The 18,145-nt window shown below is 39.4% G+C and overlaps 1 protein-coding gene across 1 annotated transcript in view; it reads right to left on the bottom strand.

Annotated features, from left to right (window-relative positions):
• IRAG2 (inositol 1,4,5-triphosphate receptor associated 2) overlaps positions 1-17,895 on the bottom strand; it is a 40,715-nt gene extending 22,820 nt beyond the window's left edge. Inside the window, exons 1-16 of the mRNA XM_065852480.2 lie at positions 17,824-17,895; positions 14,469-15,090; positions 13,472-13,582; positions 12,546-12,726; positions 12,244-12,320; positions 12,090-12,168; positions 10,996-11,154; positions 9,931-10,048; positions 8,205-8,255; positions 7,008-7,085; positions 6,420-6,476; positions 4,329-4,388; positions 4,155-4,219; positions 3,968-4,067; positions 2,254-2,377; positions 1,803-1,912 (exon numbers count right to left, since the gene is read on the bottom strand). Of these exons, the coding sequence (XP_065708552.2) occupies positions 1,803-1,912; positions 2,254-2,377; positions 3,968-4,067; positions 4,155-4,219; positions 4,329-4,388; positions 6,420-6,476; positions 7,008-7,085; positions 8,205-8,255; positions 9,931-10,048; positions 10,996-11,154; positions 12,090-12,168; positions 12,244-12,320; positions 12,546-12,726; positions 13,472-13,582; positions 14,469-15,063 (1,965 nt within the window). The 5' untranslated portion in view covers positions 15,064-15,090; positions 17,824-17,895. The remainder of the gene's footprint in view (positions 1-1,802; positions 1,913-2,253; positions 2,378-3,967; positions 4,068-4,154; positions 4,220-4,328; positions 4,389-6,419; positions 6,477-7,007; positions 7,086-8,204; positions 8,256-9,930; positions 10,049-10,995; positions 11,155-12,089; positions 12,169-12,243; positions 12,321-12,545; positions 12,727-13,471; positions 13,583-14,468; positions 15,091-17,823) is intronic.
• Between the last annotated feature and the right edge of the window lie 250 nt (positions 17,896-18,145).

The following is an 18,145-nucleotide window of genomic DNA, read 5'->3' as shown; positions in this document are numbered from 1 at the left end:
AGGGGTAAAAAAAGTATTTAAACATATATAGATGGTGACAGTAAAAACATGCATATACACACAAAAACAGGCACACTTATAATTTACTTTAGTATAAGTATATATACTTATAAAACATACTTTAAAATATTAAAACCTGGCAAAACACGTCCATAATATGTTTCACAGGAAATGGTGGGGAAGCGTTCAGGCTTCAAGTGGTCGTATATAGTCCAAGATTTAACTAATTTTCCCACAAAAGCTTTCTCTAAGGGTGGAGGAACCTACTTGGAATCTTTTTTTCCTTACACACCTGTCTTATTCCAGCTAGGTGAAGACAATATTGAAGATTATATGTTTGACATGAAGTCACTTCCTGACCCCCGGGTCCCAGAAGGACAGGACCTTTCATTTTTTAAAAATCTCATTCTTGCTTGACCCTCTGTAAGTTTAGTTTCCAAAATGTATTGTTCTCTAGGCACCAGCATTGGATTTATTTACCACAATCAACTTCAACACCGACACCAAAAGCTTTTAGCGTCACATGAATATGATCCCAACAAGAATGGTAAGTTAACAAGCATTTATCAGCTGTGACAGCTTTGAGAGAGGAAGTTTTTGGTCAAGATCAAGAAGTTACAGCCATGCATGAGCCAGCAGTTTCCTAGAGTCTACCCAGAGTCACACCAGGGTCAAGAGATTGAGGCGCTTGCACCTTCTCCAAGGAGAAGTTTCCAGGATTTACATAAAAAATAAAAAACTTTAAAGATCTGGCTGCAGGACTGGTTGGCTCCAATGATTGCTCCCATCCTCTCAGGAAAGGTGAAGAGGACCAGATACAACATTTTGCAGCACTAGAGAAAAATAGCAGCTTTCTCCTTAAAAACAAACAGCTTAAAGCACCATGCACTGTGGTGACACTTGCTACTAAAGTAGGACAAATTGAGGTTTTTGCATCTATTAAGGAGCAGAAAGACAGCATTAGCATACAGTTCAGTGGAGTTTTCTGCAGCAATGCTCCTAACAACAGATTAGCAGGAAGGAGCAGGTTAGCGAAAAAGCTATATCCAGCAAGATGAAAATTTTAGAAACAGTACTGTTACATGGGAAAGGAAGAGGGAACATGAGCAAGAGAGTTGAGCTGTGTCCACAGACTGCTGCTGCCACATGGCACAGTTATTTTAACCAGTTACCTTGCACAAAAGCCTTTACTTTCAGGCCTCGCAAGAGGTACAAAGAGTGGTGAAAACACATTATACAAATTAAATTGTAAAATATGTTTTTCTAAAAACTTTCTGTGGACTGTATCCAGCAAAACAACAACACTTTGCTTTTCAAAAGAAAGCAAACCCTATGAAAGTTTGTGTTTGGAAACCTGGTTATAAAGCCACCTCTTCCTCCTCCTCTTGGTGGTGAAACCATCCATTACCATAGTCAGATTCAAAGCACAGGGGAAAATGGGTGCTCAGTGTACACAGAAACATACAGTGGGCAGAAAAGCTTCATAGCTCAGACAGAGTTGTCATCTGACCTCATTTTCATCTTCAAATAGAGTTGCTTCATCTACCCTTTCCTTTAACAAATGAGACCTTGCACAAGACATAATGAAAAGCACAGTATCTAAGTGAAAAACAATGATCCCCTCGTCCTCAAAAAAAAAAGTTACAAAAGATATTTCTCTCTATACAGCCATCTCTGACCCCCAAATGGGCTGCTATAATCTCAAGTCATTAATATATATAGTATGCAGAAGTAAGATACCTACCTTAAGTTTTCACACAGCCCCACTATTTCATAAAATATCTTCTAAGAAAGTTACTTACCAGAAGTTTTCTTTCCCAAGACTGTTGCACGTTCTCTTCAGGATCATTTACCCATTGTAAAGAATTCATGAGAAGCTCCTCTGCTTCAGAGGCTTCCTCTTGCTGGGAAAAAAACAACAGTAACCCCAAACAAAAAGCACAACAAACAAAACATTAAAAAAAAAAAAAAACAACACACAAAGCAAAACAACAAAAATGCCAAAAACAACCACAAAAACTCCACCTTGGCCTTTTTAGTACTACTCCAACTCAATACTGCACAGAATTACCCAGGTTATAAATTATAATAGGTGCCAAGTGATATTGTTAGAGCAAGTATGAACCCACCTTCACCCCCAAAGAAGTTGTTCTTATTTTTTCAATAGGAGTAAACACTGTCTGATTGTCAATGTTTGGAGAAATCCTAATTAAAAGGCTGATAGAAGACCACATCCTTATTTACATTAAGCTCTGCCACTGACCAGGTTTTGCATGACAGTCTTAAATTTTTCTCCCACATATTCAGGTCCCTGAAGTAAAAACAGCACTTCACGGTCCAGCGTTTCATCCAGGCACGTCCATTCAGTCTTGGTAATCTTTGAAGAGATGGAAGAGCCAGCTAGCTTATTTTGACATCTCCTTATTACAAACCAGCATCAGTGACATTTAGAGTTTTCTGAAGTATCCCTGCATTGTATTTATCAGAAGGTCAGAGCTACCGAAACAAAGTTTGTAAAAGCTTTTCAAAACCATCACATCATGGGGATTTAAAAAAAAAAAAAAAAAAAAAGCAGCAGGACAGTCAAGCTTCTGAGTGATCTAATGTAAATTTTCACAACAGGAGTAGGCACAAGAGGAAGTCAATAATTAGTTATTTTTATTCAGAAGAGGCTTCACCAAGTGATGAATAAGCAGAGCCCTTACTTGCTTTACAGGTGATTTGGTGGAATCATGTCTCATTACAGCATTTGAGAGGTGAACATAGTGACTCACTGCGGCCATGGGGAGCTGCAACTGGGGACAATACAGTACTTTTGAAACTGGGATGCCCAGCCAGGTATCCCTCTCATTTCTGGGCCTACAGGTTTAGTCCACTAGTAGACTTTCTGTTGCAAGCACTAACTCTTTGCAAATGCACCACATACAGAAGTGAGTAGCAGCACAGCAAAATCTTACAAGAAAACAGGCATATACTACTGCAGTGATTTATCAGATCTGCCACACAAATTGCACCTGAAGGGAAGACAGCACTGTAAGGGAAGATGGGACTCCATGAAATGTCTTTAGGGAAACAGGCTTAGATAAGATTCTGAACAAAAACCGTATTCTGCCCCCTCACACACACCCCCCCCCGCCAGGTAGTTCTTCACTGGAGTGCTGGAAAGCTATTTTAACAGTAAATTAGAGACCAAACTTCCAGCATTTGTGAAGTGTGTCTGATTGAAACAGCAGTTCCCAAAAATCACCAAGCCACCTGCTGGGTCTTCTACATAGGACATTACAACTTCAAACAGACAGGCTCAACTGCAGTACTAAGATTTTCGTCAGCCTGTTCCAGACTCATAAGAAGGATGACTGTCTTCCCCCAAATCACTGCCCAAAGACCTCAGAAAAAAAGAGTCAGACAGGACTTCTAAAGGTCAGTCTCCATCTTACCTGCTGAGAGGCAAGGAAATGATACCTACAGACACATGCTTAACTGAGTTTCCATGGAATAAGTTACATGAAGACTCTACAGCCTTTTCAAGGTGCTTACTCTAATGCTTTTATTTTTCACTACATTAGACTTCAAGGAAAAAGAAGTCTCACCTTCTGCAACTGAAAATCATTGTGTCTAGTGTAGACAGTACAAGAAGAAACAGACCTACTTTCTTCAGTATAATAGCTTTTATTTATTTGAAAACTCATATCTTCTCTTAACAGTCTGTTCTTCCGCTGACTTAGAGAATGACCCTAGCTCTTCCAGATTTACTTTGTAGGTCTCATTTTTTTAGAACATCAAGCATTTTCTTTGGACTTTCTCCAATGTACCTGGGACAATACTGTGAACTTCACATTCTGTGCTTGTGTGCTAGGATTAATGATTTCAAATTCCAGGGTTATCTAACAATCTACAGGGAATGAGCTTTGTTCTTCCTTTATTGACACAAGACAACTGGGATGAGACAAAAAGATTTGATTCATACCTCAGAAGACTGAGCAAGTTCCAGTTCACAGTGCAGTGAATTCATCCCTTCAGGAATATCACTGTTAAATTTACACAGCAATGGGAAACTCAAGCCATTTCTAGAAGAAGCAAAAAAGAAAAATAGGTCTCAACCCCTTTTAACTTCTGATGAACTGTGTTTCCTGGGAGTTGTTCACAATACTCACGAGATAAGGTCTTGCTGCATGTGTTGCATGTCCTCCAGTAGCTTACTTTTTTCTGCCCGCAAAGTCTAGAAACATACGCGAGACCTGGTTAGAATGTTAGTTTGTCATGCAAAATAAGCACAGGATCTGTGTGTTTTCCCCTCACATAGTCAAAAACTAAAGTCAGTCCCATACCTCTATTATTGAGGAATACTCCGCAATGGTTAACTTCAGTTCTTTGATGTTCTGCTCCTTCTGCAGAGATTGTGGAGAAAAGATCCTTTAAAGCACAGAGCCTGACAACTAGGACATTGAAGTGCATTTGTAATACTTACAGCTATGATGGCTTGTAACCAAAATAACACTATACTCAATTCTACATCACAGCAGTAAGCTGTACAATTTAGGTTTGAGCAGAAGCCTAATTATATAACATAAAAATAGGTGCAAATTTAAAGGAATACCTTACATATTGGCTAACAGAAAGCAGTCACAAGGCATTTTCTATGTAATTCCTGAAATTAAGGAGACAGAAAAACTTCTTTCCAGGTAAGTAATGAATTAAAACACAGCATCTGGTTTCTGTACCAGCGGTAGTAGATTAAACTAGACAGAAGCACTCTAGTTTTAGCTGAAAACCCGGCCTATATTATGCCTGGCACGAGTTTTAATCCCAACTAAGCCTCAAAACAAGTTGTAATGTTTACTCTCATTGGTTTTCATGATTAAATGCATCAAGCGTAGAGCTCTGTACACTAAACACTGCCTAATGGAAGGGCTGATAGGGAATGTATCAACCTTCATGGTACGACTGAGCAGAAGTAGTAGCTTTCTTAGCAGTGGGCCTCAGTCATGTTGTGGTATTACAATAGAAGACACCACACAGACAAGCAGAGCATTTCTTAGAGAATAAATGAACTTCAAGTAGGAGGTCTGGTCCTCTCACCCCTTTAATGATTTCTTCCTAATCTTCCTCCTTAAAAATAGTTGAGGTTTTTGACAGACATGAAAAACACAGAAAGTTAAACAGGAAAAGGTTATAGAGCAAGGCCTCTTGGCAGAGACAACTGATGTGTGGTCCTGAAGGTTAAAAAAAAATTAAAGAAAAAAAGTGTTTTCAACCTTTACAGGTTGGAAACAGGTCTGGAAAAGAAAGGTTGCCATAGTAATTCAGTGACTGTCAATCCTATCCAATCTACCTTTGGACAAAGAGCTATGACAGGCGTTTTTGTTTCTTTGTTTTGTTTGGTTTTAGTTTACAGCGACAACCTTATCCTACAGATCCTAATATCAACAAGCATCAGTTTTCCGCACCAGCTTCTTCAAGCTTAAACAAACCAGTCACCTTTATCTACAAGAACATGCAATCTAGCAGTCTACTTTCAAAACTTCCATTTAGTCATTGGACTACAAAAGCCTTTTAAAAATGAAAGGATACTACAGAGACCACAAAAATCTTAAAGTCATTCAAGGCGGACAAAGTGAAAACAATTTTTAAAAAAATTAATTCACTTGCATTCTTAAGCTGCTTCTTGCAAAAGAAAAAAAAGCTATAAAATAACCATTCAGCTACAAAATTATCAGCTGGATCACATTGACGCTAGGTTCCCTCTAGTCGCTATTTGTCTTCAGCTACACTCACTTTCACAGATCACCTGATAGTCAAATATTTCATCAGCTGATTTAGAACATGTTCTGCTAAACAAAACTCCATTAGCCTAGAAGGCTATTTGCATAATTCATTAATCCAGAGAATGCCAATGCCCTTATGTAGTCTTATGCCTTCGTTTTCTAAGACAAAATACAAGTTTAAAGACAACATCAGAAATGTTCACTCCTCAGCCAAACCTAGATAATCACATCTCTGTAATAAGAAAGGACAAATTTGCTTTTCCATCGGGCTCTGAATCACCATTTCTAGTTTGACACAAAAATTATGTAAATGACATGAAGGGAAGGATCTTCTGCAGGTACATTCTTTTACCAGCTGTTGAAGGAAGTGGCCTTTAGAAGCTTCTGTACATTTTTCTGAAGTTTGTTTTGTTTTAATGGATTGTGATTTTTTTTTTTTTTAATAAAAGCAAGATCCCGAAACCTTTAATTATGCTGACTCATAATCAGGTCCTACAGCAAATCTCGCCTACTTCGAAGCCATTTATAGGATCAGGTTCTGTAGTGTGGGAACAGTAGAAATAAAAGTGCCACAGTGAAGACTATTGCCTTTTTACAAATCATGCTAGAGTCAGCGTTTTCAGTCAAAGACATAATGAAGTAAAAGCAACTAACCTGGATCAAGCTTGCCTCTTTATTCACCACAGTGCTCTCATAGATATGTGCTTGGATCTAAACAATGAAAAGATCAAAAATAATTCCAGTCATCAGTATGCACTGTAATGACTCTGTTCCTATCTCCTACTTGTAAGGGGAAAATGGTATCAAAATTCCTTGCTTAGAAAAATATCAAATTCTTCTTTGAATACCTTGTATGATATATTTCAAAGCTCAAATCTTGCACCCAGTTAAACGCAAAAGCATTCTCAGCTTTTGTAGCTACCTTTGTTTCCTCTTGTCTGTTCAGGCTAACAGTTTCAGCAACATTAAGCAAAGTATGCCTTTCTAATATATTTTATCAAAGAGGGGAATGGTTTCCCACAAGTTTAACTGAGATGAAGGAATAAAACTGTGGATTGTTTCTATTAGTCCCATTTTTGGCCTGCAGACAGCAGCTTCCTTGGTTAAAGCTGTTGTACTGTCCAAGTTATGATTGCAATGCAGCCCTTTAATAGAGACAGGTTCAGAGGCAGAAATTCCCCCTACTAAACCTCAGCAAACTACAGGCTGTTGTTTTGTTCCTCCTAGAGTTTAAATCCTTACTTGAAGCTCTGCTGCACTTTTAGACAGCTCCAAAATCTTCTTTTTAAGTTCGTCAGTGTCCACGCTATTCCTAATATTCTGAACAAGACAGAGAATGTTTAAGCAGAGCTGAATGTATTGACAGCTTCTCCTTAAAGAAACTAGGCAAAGTGACATTTCCACCCCCAAGCTACTGCCTACTCTGAAGCACTACCAGTATTTGTGCACATATATTGTATTTGCTTGCCCCACTAAGACTATTTCCACTAAATTTCCCCCACTTTTCCAGAGCACTCTCAAAAGAGAAAAACCTCAGAACATGTTTTATAAGGACTACCAGACACAGAAAGCTAGAGAAAAGCTTTCAGACCTGCAACATGGGAAGTATTTTTGGAAAGGTGCAGTTTAATAGCTATTTGGACTTACAACCTCTTTGGAAAGACTAACCTTGAGCAAAGATTAACATGCAAAAAACCAATGACTACCATGTAGTTACAATAGAGAATATTTTCCCGAATCATTAAGTGCTCCTTTTCATTGCTATTTATGATTTAACCCATTTCTCCATTTAATACTAAATAGTCTAAAATACAGGTTGTAAGCAAGTAGTAAAATGTTTTATCACCTGAAAGAAGCTTGTTTGTAAAATATTTACTTTAATGAAATAAATAAAATCAAGAACAGGTAGCTCTCCTTTGAACAAAACAGAAAGAAAAGAGAGCCTAGAGATATGGTTCGATTAGCAGTCAATGGATTCCTCTGTGAGTGGAACCCCCTGCCACTGCATTTTTATTTTTTTGAGTTACAGATCTATACAGGGCTCATCCTTTGGATTTTGAAGGAGGGAAATGGAAGAGAATATGAAATAAAAGTGTTAGATGGAGATTGTTTCAATATAGAGTTAGTATATTTATAGCTGTATTAACTAGAAATACTTTGAATTTATCTATAAAGCTCTGAAAAAGAGGGGGAAAAGCTTTTTGTCACTGTCCCTCATACTTCCCCAACCTCATAGACTTAGGCAGTAAACAGAAAATCTGAAGCACAGCACAGCTTCAAGATATAAAGTTTCATGATAAGTCATCCTTGTAAAATACAAGATATTTCAATAATCCAATTAGCAAGTCAGGCTTCGGAGTCTGACAAGCATTTTATTTCTTAATGGTGAGCTTTCAGCTAGACAAGAACATGCACTTGCAGAGTCATGATTTATTTTACCTCTTCCTGAAGAGAAGTAATTTTGGCAATGAGAGACTGGTTTTCTTTTTCCTGAGGAGATTTAAAAATAAAAAAAATAAAAAAAAAAAAGGAGAAAAAGAGAGAAAAAACCCAAAATAGTTGGTTTTAGCATGTCAAGTTCAAAATTCAAAGCCAAACTAAGCCAAAAAGCAACAGATCACAAACACATCCAGAGTCCAATATGAAGCTGTGTTCCATTCCTTTGCTTCAGAAAGCAGCGCCTCATGAAGCCTCACTGAGAGTTTGACACAGGTATTTCAAATCAGTGTAAAACTCGGACCACTAGATAGCAGGAAGGAGGTATTCAAGGCCAGAGTGAGCAAGTCTAGTTGTTCTCACACTTCAAATAAATCTGGGAAGCCTAGGTGCCATACTGCACTATTTTCTTATCAGACATGAAGAAAGGTTTAGTACCCCCACACAATGTGTCCACTGCACAGGCAACAGCAATTAAGGAACAAGCACTGCTACAAAACTTCCAGTAATATTTCTCTCTCCCACCCCACCTCCTTCTTGCAAGGTGAATTACACATGGAATCTCAACTTAAAGCAAAACAAAAACATATGCACACTGCAGCAGCACAGCACCAAAAGAAAAAAGTGCATAGTAGACTTTTTTTGATTTCTGAATATCCACCATCAGCAGCACACACAGCTATGGAGCACCAGTTCACAGCTATGCCCACACAGCAAGACATAGAGATACCACTGTAGTGTGAACAACATGCATGGCAACAACACAAACATATGTTCTTCAGAGAGCCTACGTTCTGGTGTCTGGCAACACCTGCTAAATCTGCAGCCACATCAGCATCATTACCAGGCTGCTGAACACCTCTTGCAACAGCCACACAGGCTTTGCTACTCACACACCTGGGGTGCCATTCATGTGCTCTCCTGTAGGCACCTCCTGCTCTCTGAGGTACACCAAAGCGTACAGCTTGGCTTCCAGCTGCCAGTCATAGAAGTCTTTTGGTGTAAAGACACCATTTAGATCATGAAGTCAAACCATAACTTAAATCTAGCACTAAACCATGTCCCTATGAATCTTATCTATATGCCTTTTAAATACCTCCAGGGATGGTGATTCCACCACTTCCCTTGGCAGCCTGTTCCAGTGTTTCACAACCCTTTCTGTGAATAAATTTTTCCTAATATCCAATCTGAACCTTCCCTGGTGCAACTTGAGGCCATTTCCTCTCATCTTATGAAGTCCAGAATGGACACCAGAATGGACAGGTTTCTGAGAGGCCCTTGTCATATCTGCCAGCCCACATGGACATTGACAATGACCTAGGGGTGTTTTGGAAAATGACTCATGTCAATATCTGAACAGTCTACTGTCCCCACTGCTTCTAGAAAATCAGTGTGAACTTCTGGCAAAACATCACTAACTTCATAACATGCAGGGCTCAATGATGTGAGCATGAGAGCTGTTGTCTTTAAGTGTAATTATATGCAAGACTAGACCTTTAAATTGGTTTCTTCATTGTAACTGACAATAGCTTAAAGAAACTTCCATGAAAAAAACTTCAGTGTTTTCGTAGCACTAAGAAATCACATTTCAAACATCTCCAAAGAGCCTCAGTAGCTACTGGTACAGAGAAGATCATACTGCTTATTTTTACAGGCTGAGTTGTCACATCATTGTTACAGTAAGGTATAAAGACACTGTACAATGTAAGCTAAGAAATAAGACACCTACTAGCTGTTTATTCTGGCAGAGAATCTGCTGCCTCTTCTCTTCTAACAGGTTCAAGTTGTTTTTTGCTTCTTCTAGTTCTTCTTCCAGTGATTTGGCTTTCAGAACAGAATGCTGGATGCTGCATGGGAGGAAGTAAATCCAGAGAAACTTTAGTGAGTTACTGCTGGTTATTAGATAAGCTTGAAATACCAGGAATAGGATTTTTAGAAGCCACCAGGGAGATGAGATGAGATGTAAAGACGATATAAACTCATCTTTACAATACTTTATTGTTAGAAGTTACAGAAACAATTTCAAGGGTAAGCTCTGTATCATTTTCTTATCCTGATATGATACCACAGATAACACATATTTAACCAACAGGCCAAGGCCCTTTTCTTGGCTAGCTCTAGGCTGAAGGACACATGGTCCAAGCTGAGGACACACGTCCCATGCCAGCTGTGCTCCAGGGTTCCTGCCTTAATCTCCCCAGAAGATGTGAGGAATGGTTTGACAGTTGGCATAACTGTCCATAACATTGGAGTCAATTGGGTCAGATGAGCATCATGAACTCACCAGGTTTATACTCTTGGCACTGATGGGTCCCCCAGCTGCAGCACCATTAAGCTGGCAAGACAACCCTCTTTAGCTCCTCAAGGAACCAGCAAAATAACTCAAAGTGCTCCTCTCTCTCCTTCTTGGGAGCAAGTGCATGGTCTGGGACTGGAAGACCCAGGGCCTGGCTGTTCTGCTGTTAATATTAAGCTTTCTTAAAATTATTATTATTTTTTAGAAAATTTGTTTTATTTGTGCTTTACTCCAAGACTTTGCCTGTGTGCACCTTCAGCACCTCATGCTGCAGAAGTCAGGTTACGAGATGAATGACTGATTTTTATAAGAACCAGAAGGTACAAAGCAGAGCAATCAGGCAAGAAGGCTAAATATTACAGATACTACATTAAGTCAAGAAAGTTGTCATCATGAAGCACCAGTGAGACTAAAAGCATAAAGAAATCTGGACCACTTGCAAGACATATCTGCCCACGGCCATTACACTATAGACCGTGTGCCATCACAGTCTTTGACCTTTTTATTTGTTGCTGCAAATCCTCATTATCTGCCAGTAGCTTATTGTTGGTCTCATCCACAGCTTCCAGTGTGAGCTTCAGCTTGTTGTTCTCTTCCTGAAGCTTCTGGTTGTTGTACTGCAGATCCGCAACACAGGTTATCAAGTCAGAAGTCTCCCTGTTCCAGTGAGAAAAACAATTTGATCTAATTCAGACTTTTTGAAAATCCCAATGCTGTGCTGCACTGATGAAAAGTGAGAGTCCACAGGGCACTTGAGGTGCTGAAGCGTATAGTCATTTGCTCTGCACAGATCATCTTCATATCAGTTCTCTAATTCTGTGGACACCATGAACTGCTTTGTCTTTAAGTACTTTTTTTTTTTAATGCTCCCTGCAATTAAAGTATGTCACCATGAAAGTATCTTAAGCCTTTTTTAATCACCTCTTCAGCCACCAGTAATACTTTAGCATTAACTCCAAGATTTCTAGATTCTTTCTTTCCCCAAGCCATCCCCCGCTTATGCCTTCAACTGAAACTTGGAACAAGAATCACCCTTTTGAGATTTTGAGAAACAATAGGGCAGCATCAGAAGGAAGATCTTAAGATTTTTGACTGTACATAAAATGCAAACATTATCTTTGAAATTTCCGGTGTTAAGTGCTTTGCTATTAACAGAACCCAAACCAGACTCATGACTACAAGAAAACCAAACCAAACAAGCCCACAAAACCACAAACACACCACCCAAAAACACAAGGACCAGATTTTTCAGGAGATAACATTCATGTTCTATTGTCATACACCTAAAAACTTGGGGGAAGGAACCAGTTTAAATAGGAAGAGAAACACATGGTGAAACTGACCACAGGGAGTTAAAAAGGCAAATTGACAGAGAACGACCAAGATATCAGTAGGAGAAGTTATTAGTGTGTTTAAGTCTAAGCAGCAGCTGTGAGGAAGAACACGATAGCATCAAGAGCTGGTGCAGACTGAGGTCAGCATTAGAAACTCTGCCAAGCTAGTTTTCTGAAACAGTGGTTCTGAGAACTGCTCTCAAGCAGCTCAAAGCAGTAGTACTAAATTTCAAGAAAGAATTGCTTAAATGGACTTACATGTCTCCTTTAGACACATCGCCTCCAAAGGCTTCCAAGCTTCCTGATGTAACATTCATCCGGAAATGCATCTTTTTTGCTGAAAGAGGTGGGAAATTTTAGTTATAGAGTAAGGAAGTGGAGTTTTCTTGAATCAAAATAAAATTGTATGCACCTTCTGAGGTGTTTTTATGCACTTTAAATTCCAAGTCTTCCATGCTTGCTGTTGGTTCCTCAGTGGCACCATCTTCCCTGAAACAAGGAAGTATCAAGAGTCACAAAATCAGTTTGACGTTGTGTTGCTTACTGACTTGGTTACGTTTAAAATCTTTCAGCTAAAACCCACACTGTGGGATAGTATCCGTGTCCTGATACTATCTCTGTTCCAGAGTATGGGAGGCACAAGTCACAGAAGAACTTCCTGCTCTCCTACTTTCACAGAAGCTTTTACTAGATCAGTTGATAGAAATCTATTACCATTTTCTCTTACAGTCTTCAATCCACTCTTTCATGATGGCATGATACGTTTCCAGGTCAATGGAGATGTCTTTGTGATCTGGGTCAAGCATGTTGCACAGCTCTTCAAGACCACTGTCTTCTGATCCCCGACTAGTTGTATGTCTCAAATAATCAACTATCTGGGAAACTGCAACTTTTCCTGAAAGAGATAAAAGGTTTCCATGCACCAGATTCCTAAGTCCAGTAGGCTGTTGTAAAAAGCTGTGGAGGGGCAGGCTACTGATCTGTGCTAGTTTGTATTCAATTGACCCTGAGAGATGTAGACAAGTAACTGATCCTGGAGTTCTAGTGTGACCTAAAAAGAAAGGGTTTAGAGCTTTTGCTTGATTTTTCTAATACAGAAGTGTGAAAGTCTGGTTTACTAGCTTCGCAGACTTCAGTTTAAGGAAGAACAAGCTTGACGCATTTGCTATGCTATTACTTTCATGTCTCTTATCAAGTCAGCCAAACCCTCTGACTGACATTATCTCACTCTGCTACACAACTCCTTTCTCTACCACTTTCAGTCATATTTGAGGTGGAACTCAGAGGAATTCTCTCTTCCTCTGAAGTTTCCCAAAGTTCTCTTTTCTGAACAGGGAAAAAAAAAACCTGAAAGAAACAAACAGGCATTTCCAGTAAGGTTGATTGCTAGAACCATGTTTCTCCTCTACTTTCTCTGCACTGATACAGCTGGTGGCCAAAGGTGGAAGGTAAGAAACAGGCACCATGCAAGGGGCACAGACATTTATTTGCATCTGCCACACAGAGCCACCTAGCTAAGGTAGTCATTCAGTCCACACATGATCACAGATTGCTGCGTCTCAGGAATCATAACACAACCTCAGCCTAGAAAACCTGTTGAGAGGAGAATAAAACAGAGCAACGAGAAGCCACTGGCAAACCTGTGCGCTCCAAGTCACATGCAAAGAAGATAGAGGTCAGTAAGTCTTCTTCATGGATCAAGCTCCCATCATACGTGTTGCCAACTTTGCACCCCAGTGACTGCTTCCACCCTAGGAAGAATGTTTTTGTCCATCTTTATTTACTCATGGTAGCTTTCAGCTAACTGCAATATTACATTTGTAATAGCACAAGCACACATAGCATACCACGGCTTGATTGATATTTTTTTTTTTTTTTAAAAGGTGATTAAAAAACTTAAACCTAACCAAACCTCCCCTCCCCCCACTGAAATAAAAGCAGAGCTTTTACCACCAAATAACAGCAGGAACTATTATAGCTGGAGCCTTTGAGCTGGGAACTGGTTTATGCATCTATTTCTATCCATGCATGTTTGGCAACTCTGGCTATTCTTTTGCATGAAGTAAGTGCACAAAACAGAACATTTTCAGAGGCCAGCTCTTTCTTTCCTCGCCCCCCCCCTCCATACATATTGTAGAGTAATCATCATGGGCAGATTAAGTTAAGAAAACAATCCATCCTGCCCCCAAACAAACAAACCACCAACAAACCCCACAACACACACACAAAAACCCACCAAAACAAAACCCCCACCCAAAACCAAACAAAAAACACGCACACAAAACCCAAACACATCCCAGGAAAAACAAACACCACACACCCAAACGTAAATATCTTTTTGTATTAAAGGCAGGCTAAATGAATAGCCAAATCTCCTATCCACAAAAAGGAACTAACAAATTTGAAAGTTTGACTTGACTCATTATTTCCTTACTTTCTACATTCACATTAATATTTTTTAGAAAAAAAAAATAAGATTTTATATGTTATTCAGCTCTTCTTACTGTCTTATTAGATTTGAGTGATTCTAAAAATCTATTGTTTCCAGTTTAAGTAGTGGATAAGTGTCATCTGTGTAGGCTGAATGTTCAGATGTCTAAGATTTTAGACTGGGAGGATTTTTTCCAGGATTTTTACCTCGTTCACTCAAAGGCAATCTCTTTAGCACAGGAGACTGGATCACAGCAGTTTCTGACTTTTTATCAGATGCGAAGAAATACAAATTTGGACTTGACGTAAGGTAATTCTGTTCATGAGGTACATCTTTAGATTCAATATTTGATAAAGCACACAGCTTGTTCTGGGTAGTAGCCTCTCCAGTTCTGAAGTAGGATGAAGAACAGGTCTCCATGGGGCATACTGGCATCCATGAGTTGCTGGATCTCTCTTCACCTTTAATGGTTGTATAGGTAGCATTTACAGAACAGGACTTGGAGATACGCCCAAGACAAGGTGACAGCAACTGCAAGTCTGCAGAAGAACCACTGTCACTGCTGGGACTGGTCAAGTGTGGACCAGTACTATAATGACTTCTAACAGTTCTTTTCTTCAGTATTTCTTCTAGATTTTTTTTGGTATTGCACTGTGGGCTGTCGAAGTTCTGTGACTGAAGTTTTGGTATCTGCAAAGTAGGGTTAGAGACCTGGTCCATCATTTGGATAGATTTGATCTTTCTGCATATACTGTCTACTGGGTTATGATGACGTTTGATAGCTCTGTGTTCTGAAGACATTACGAATCCCCCTCTCTTGCAAAGTATCTGGAAAGAATAGAGACAAGATAGGAGAGTCAGGATGATCAACATACACATATTCTTTGTGCCAGTTTTTCCATTCAGTTGAGAACTTGGAGCTTTGGTGTCAAGTGTTTTGAAAATCCTTGGTCCACATACCAGCTGTGACAGAAACCTTCAGTCATGATGTTTAATTCTCCGGGGAACTAGAAGTGACGTGGATTTGGAAAAGGCAGGGAAGAAAGAAGTACTTTCTGAAATCTCACTGCTTATTCTTAAATGCAATAGCCATGTCAGGGGGCGGAGAAGGGACAAAAATAAGAACTGAAGAACTCCCTGCAACCTAGCAGCTGACTATCTTTTCAGATTAAAGGAAGCACTAAACAATATTACTCAGACCAATTTATCCCAAATGGGGTATTTCTTTTTTTTGTGTAAGTGTTCATTAAAAAGGAACAAACCTCACATAACTTTTGTAATTACAATTTCTGATGACATTTGTGGCATGTACTTCCTTCTCTGGTTCCACAGCTTTTTGCTCAGGTCTAACAGCAACAACTGTCCAGATATTTTCTAGAAGTATTTCCTACAGCTACAGACGTTATCAGTTTCTGATCTTTTTCTGTGACCTCCCAGTCAAACCCTGCAGTCACAGCTACACAAGTTGGTTGAACTATTCTGAGCCTGCATCTTTCTTGAAACCATCTCGTGACAGGTTTCAGAAGCCAAGATTTAAATGAAGTTTGCTTTCAGGAAATTATTAGGCCATCTTTCTTTGTGGGGAGGTGAGAAAAGTGAGTGCAACAAGAGTTTCAGCATTTCAGGGAGCCTAGAAGAACAAAAAACAAAACTGCAGTTGTTTCTCATGGTAATTAGCCACAACTGCAGCTGTCACACCTCCACACATGGAATTACCCAAGAAACATCACCAATAGAGGCACTTCAAGTTCTATTTTTATCATCTATTCTCACAGACAATATTTTAGAAGTTATTTCCAAAAAGACAAGCATGCATGTGGCCAAGGCATAGAAGATGCATTTTGAAGGCACAAAGCCATATTTCAAATGGGATATCTGTCTCTACCTTGCAACTTGCAGCCTTCTCCTCTCAACCGAGTAGCTGGGAGCTTTCTTCTGACTCCACCCCACTGTGGACTCTGCTCACAGTTCCTCACCCCAAAAGAGAGCATCTGCTGGAACATCAGCACCGAGAAACAAGATCCACCAGCCAGTGCAACCCAATGAACGGGATCAGAATTGAACTGAGCTGTGACAGCCATCAGCAGTGCGACTGAATCTTTGTCATTGGGGAAAAAAAAATAAGAGGGTAACAAGCAATAGTACTGGAAGTTAGCTGTGGCATTTAGATCGTTGTAGGAGACATATTCTTTAAATAAGTAAATGTACCAGTTAAAGCTAGCTGAACCTCCCAAGAATCAGATTTTAAGTGAAATTTTGCACCCAATATTGCAGCTGTATACCTGCCTTCCACCACTTTATCACTTTCAACTCCTCAGCTCTAAAACTACATGGTATTTCTTCTCTCCGGAAGACTCTGTGTAGTGTTGCACACAACCCACACACCACAACAAACCAAAACACACAAAACCCCCAATACTTGCTTTGAATTAAGAAGCAGGGAAGCAGTCAAGAGTCCAGTGTAGGTTACCTACATAACATGCACGATCAGAAACAACAGTCCTCAGATCCTCCAAGATTAGGCTGGCTGTGAGTAAAATCCATCAGAATAGTACAATCACAGACCAGACTTGTGTTAGGGGTAAAGGAATAAAAAAAGAAAAAAAAAAAACAATCACAACCAAACCAATCAAACAAAGAACCCCAAACAACCAACTCCCCATCCAAAAAAAAAAAAAACCCACCTAAATCAACCAGCTTTATAACTAGAGCCCACAAGGTGGTATGTGCATGTGAGAGGGACTGACACAGTTGCCCACAGGGGCAGAACACCAGACTCCTTAAACTTGAAGGGATTTCCCCTACATAGCACAAATATCAACTTGCCCTCAGGAGGTAGGCTTCACTGAACTGTGTGTTTTTCTTCAAGTTGTGCATCAAGAAACAAAATGAAGCAACCTTCCCCTCCCCAAGAAGTTAGCTCCCAGCTTTTCTTTTAGGAAGAAAAAAACAGTTCTTTCCTCAAAAACAGCAACTTGCTTCACTAGCATTTAACACAAGAGTTGCCACCTGTATACTCTTGTAAAGTATTATTAACCTAGATTGCATCAGGCATATATAGTCAACATTTTACTTAAATTGGTTTGTTACAAACTTCCTGCATGCCAGCAGCTTGGCTTTATATATGCATAGTCAAGATCTCCATGTTCATTTTTCTACCATTGTTTCTTTAAGTAGTAACATTTACCTTAATGAACATGTCCTTAGCCACAAGAGTACTTAAATAACAACAGCAAGAATCTCAGAATCATTTTACAGAAGACACTGCTTCTTATTACCATAGTTGATATAAAAGATTTACTCCTCAAAACTCTATGCTAGGAAGTTGGAACAGTCTGCTATATTACAGATACAGGATGTCTTTTAAAAGAAAAACTTAAAAACATTGCAGTTAGATTTAAGTATGTTCTCTAAGCGCACAAGAGCAACAAAACCCAACCAAAACCCACAAACAAACAAAACAAAAAACAAACAAACAAACAAACAAACAAAACCACCAAAAAACAACACCAAAAAAACCCAAACAACCAAAATCCAAAATACAACAGCCCCTATACATACAAGAGCATATAGAAAAATGACTTCTGTTCCTCTCCAGTAGGGATGGCACAGGGTGACCAAAGTTGTTTTAGCTGTTCCTCTGAGGAGGACTGGTTGACCGAACTTTAACACTCAAGCTAGCACAGGACTCATTTGCTGGAAAATCACTTTTACAAGGCACACCTGTTTCTGCCCATCACTGGAGGGGCAACGAGCTGCAATGAGGTGCAAATCAGCCATCAGTCTCCAGCTTTCTAGTCTTTCTGTTAGTTTTTCCCGTGTTGCTCCTGCAGCTGTTGAATGAATTACCTGGAATTTCAAGGCATCCTGAAGTCTCCCTGCT

The sequence above is a fragment of the Patagioenas fasciata genome, chromosome 1, assembly GCF_037038585.1.
Source record: "Patagioenas fasciata isolate bPatFas1 chromosome 1, bPatFas1.hap1, whole genome shotgun sequence".
Taxonomy (NCBI): domain Eukaryota; kingdom Metazoa; phylum Chordata; class Aves; order Columbiformes; family Columbidae; genus Patagioenas; species Patagioenas fasciata.
The sequence above is the reverse complement of the archived record's forward strand: the minus strand, read 5'-3'. Positions and strand labels throughout refer to the sequence as shown.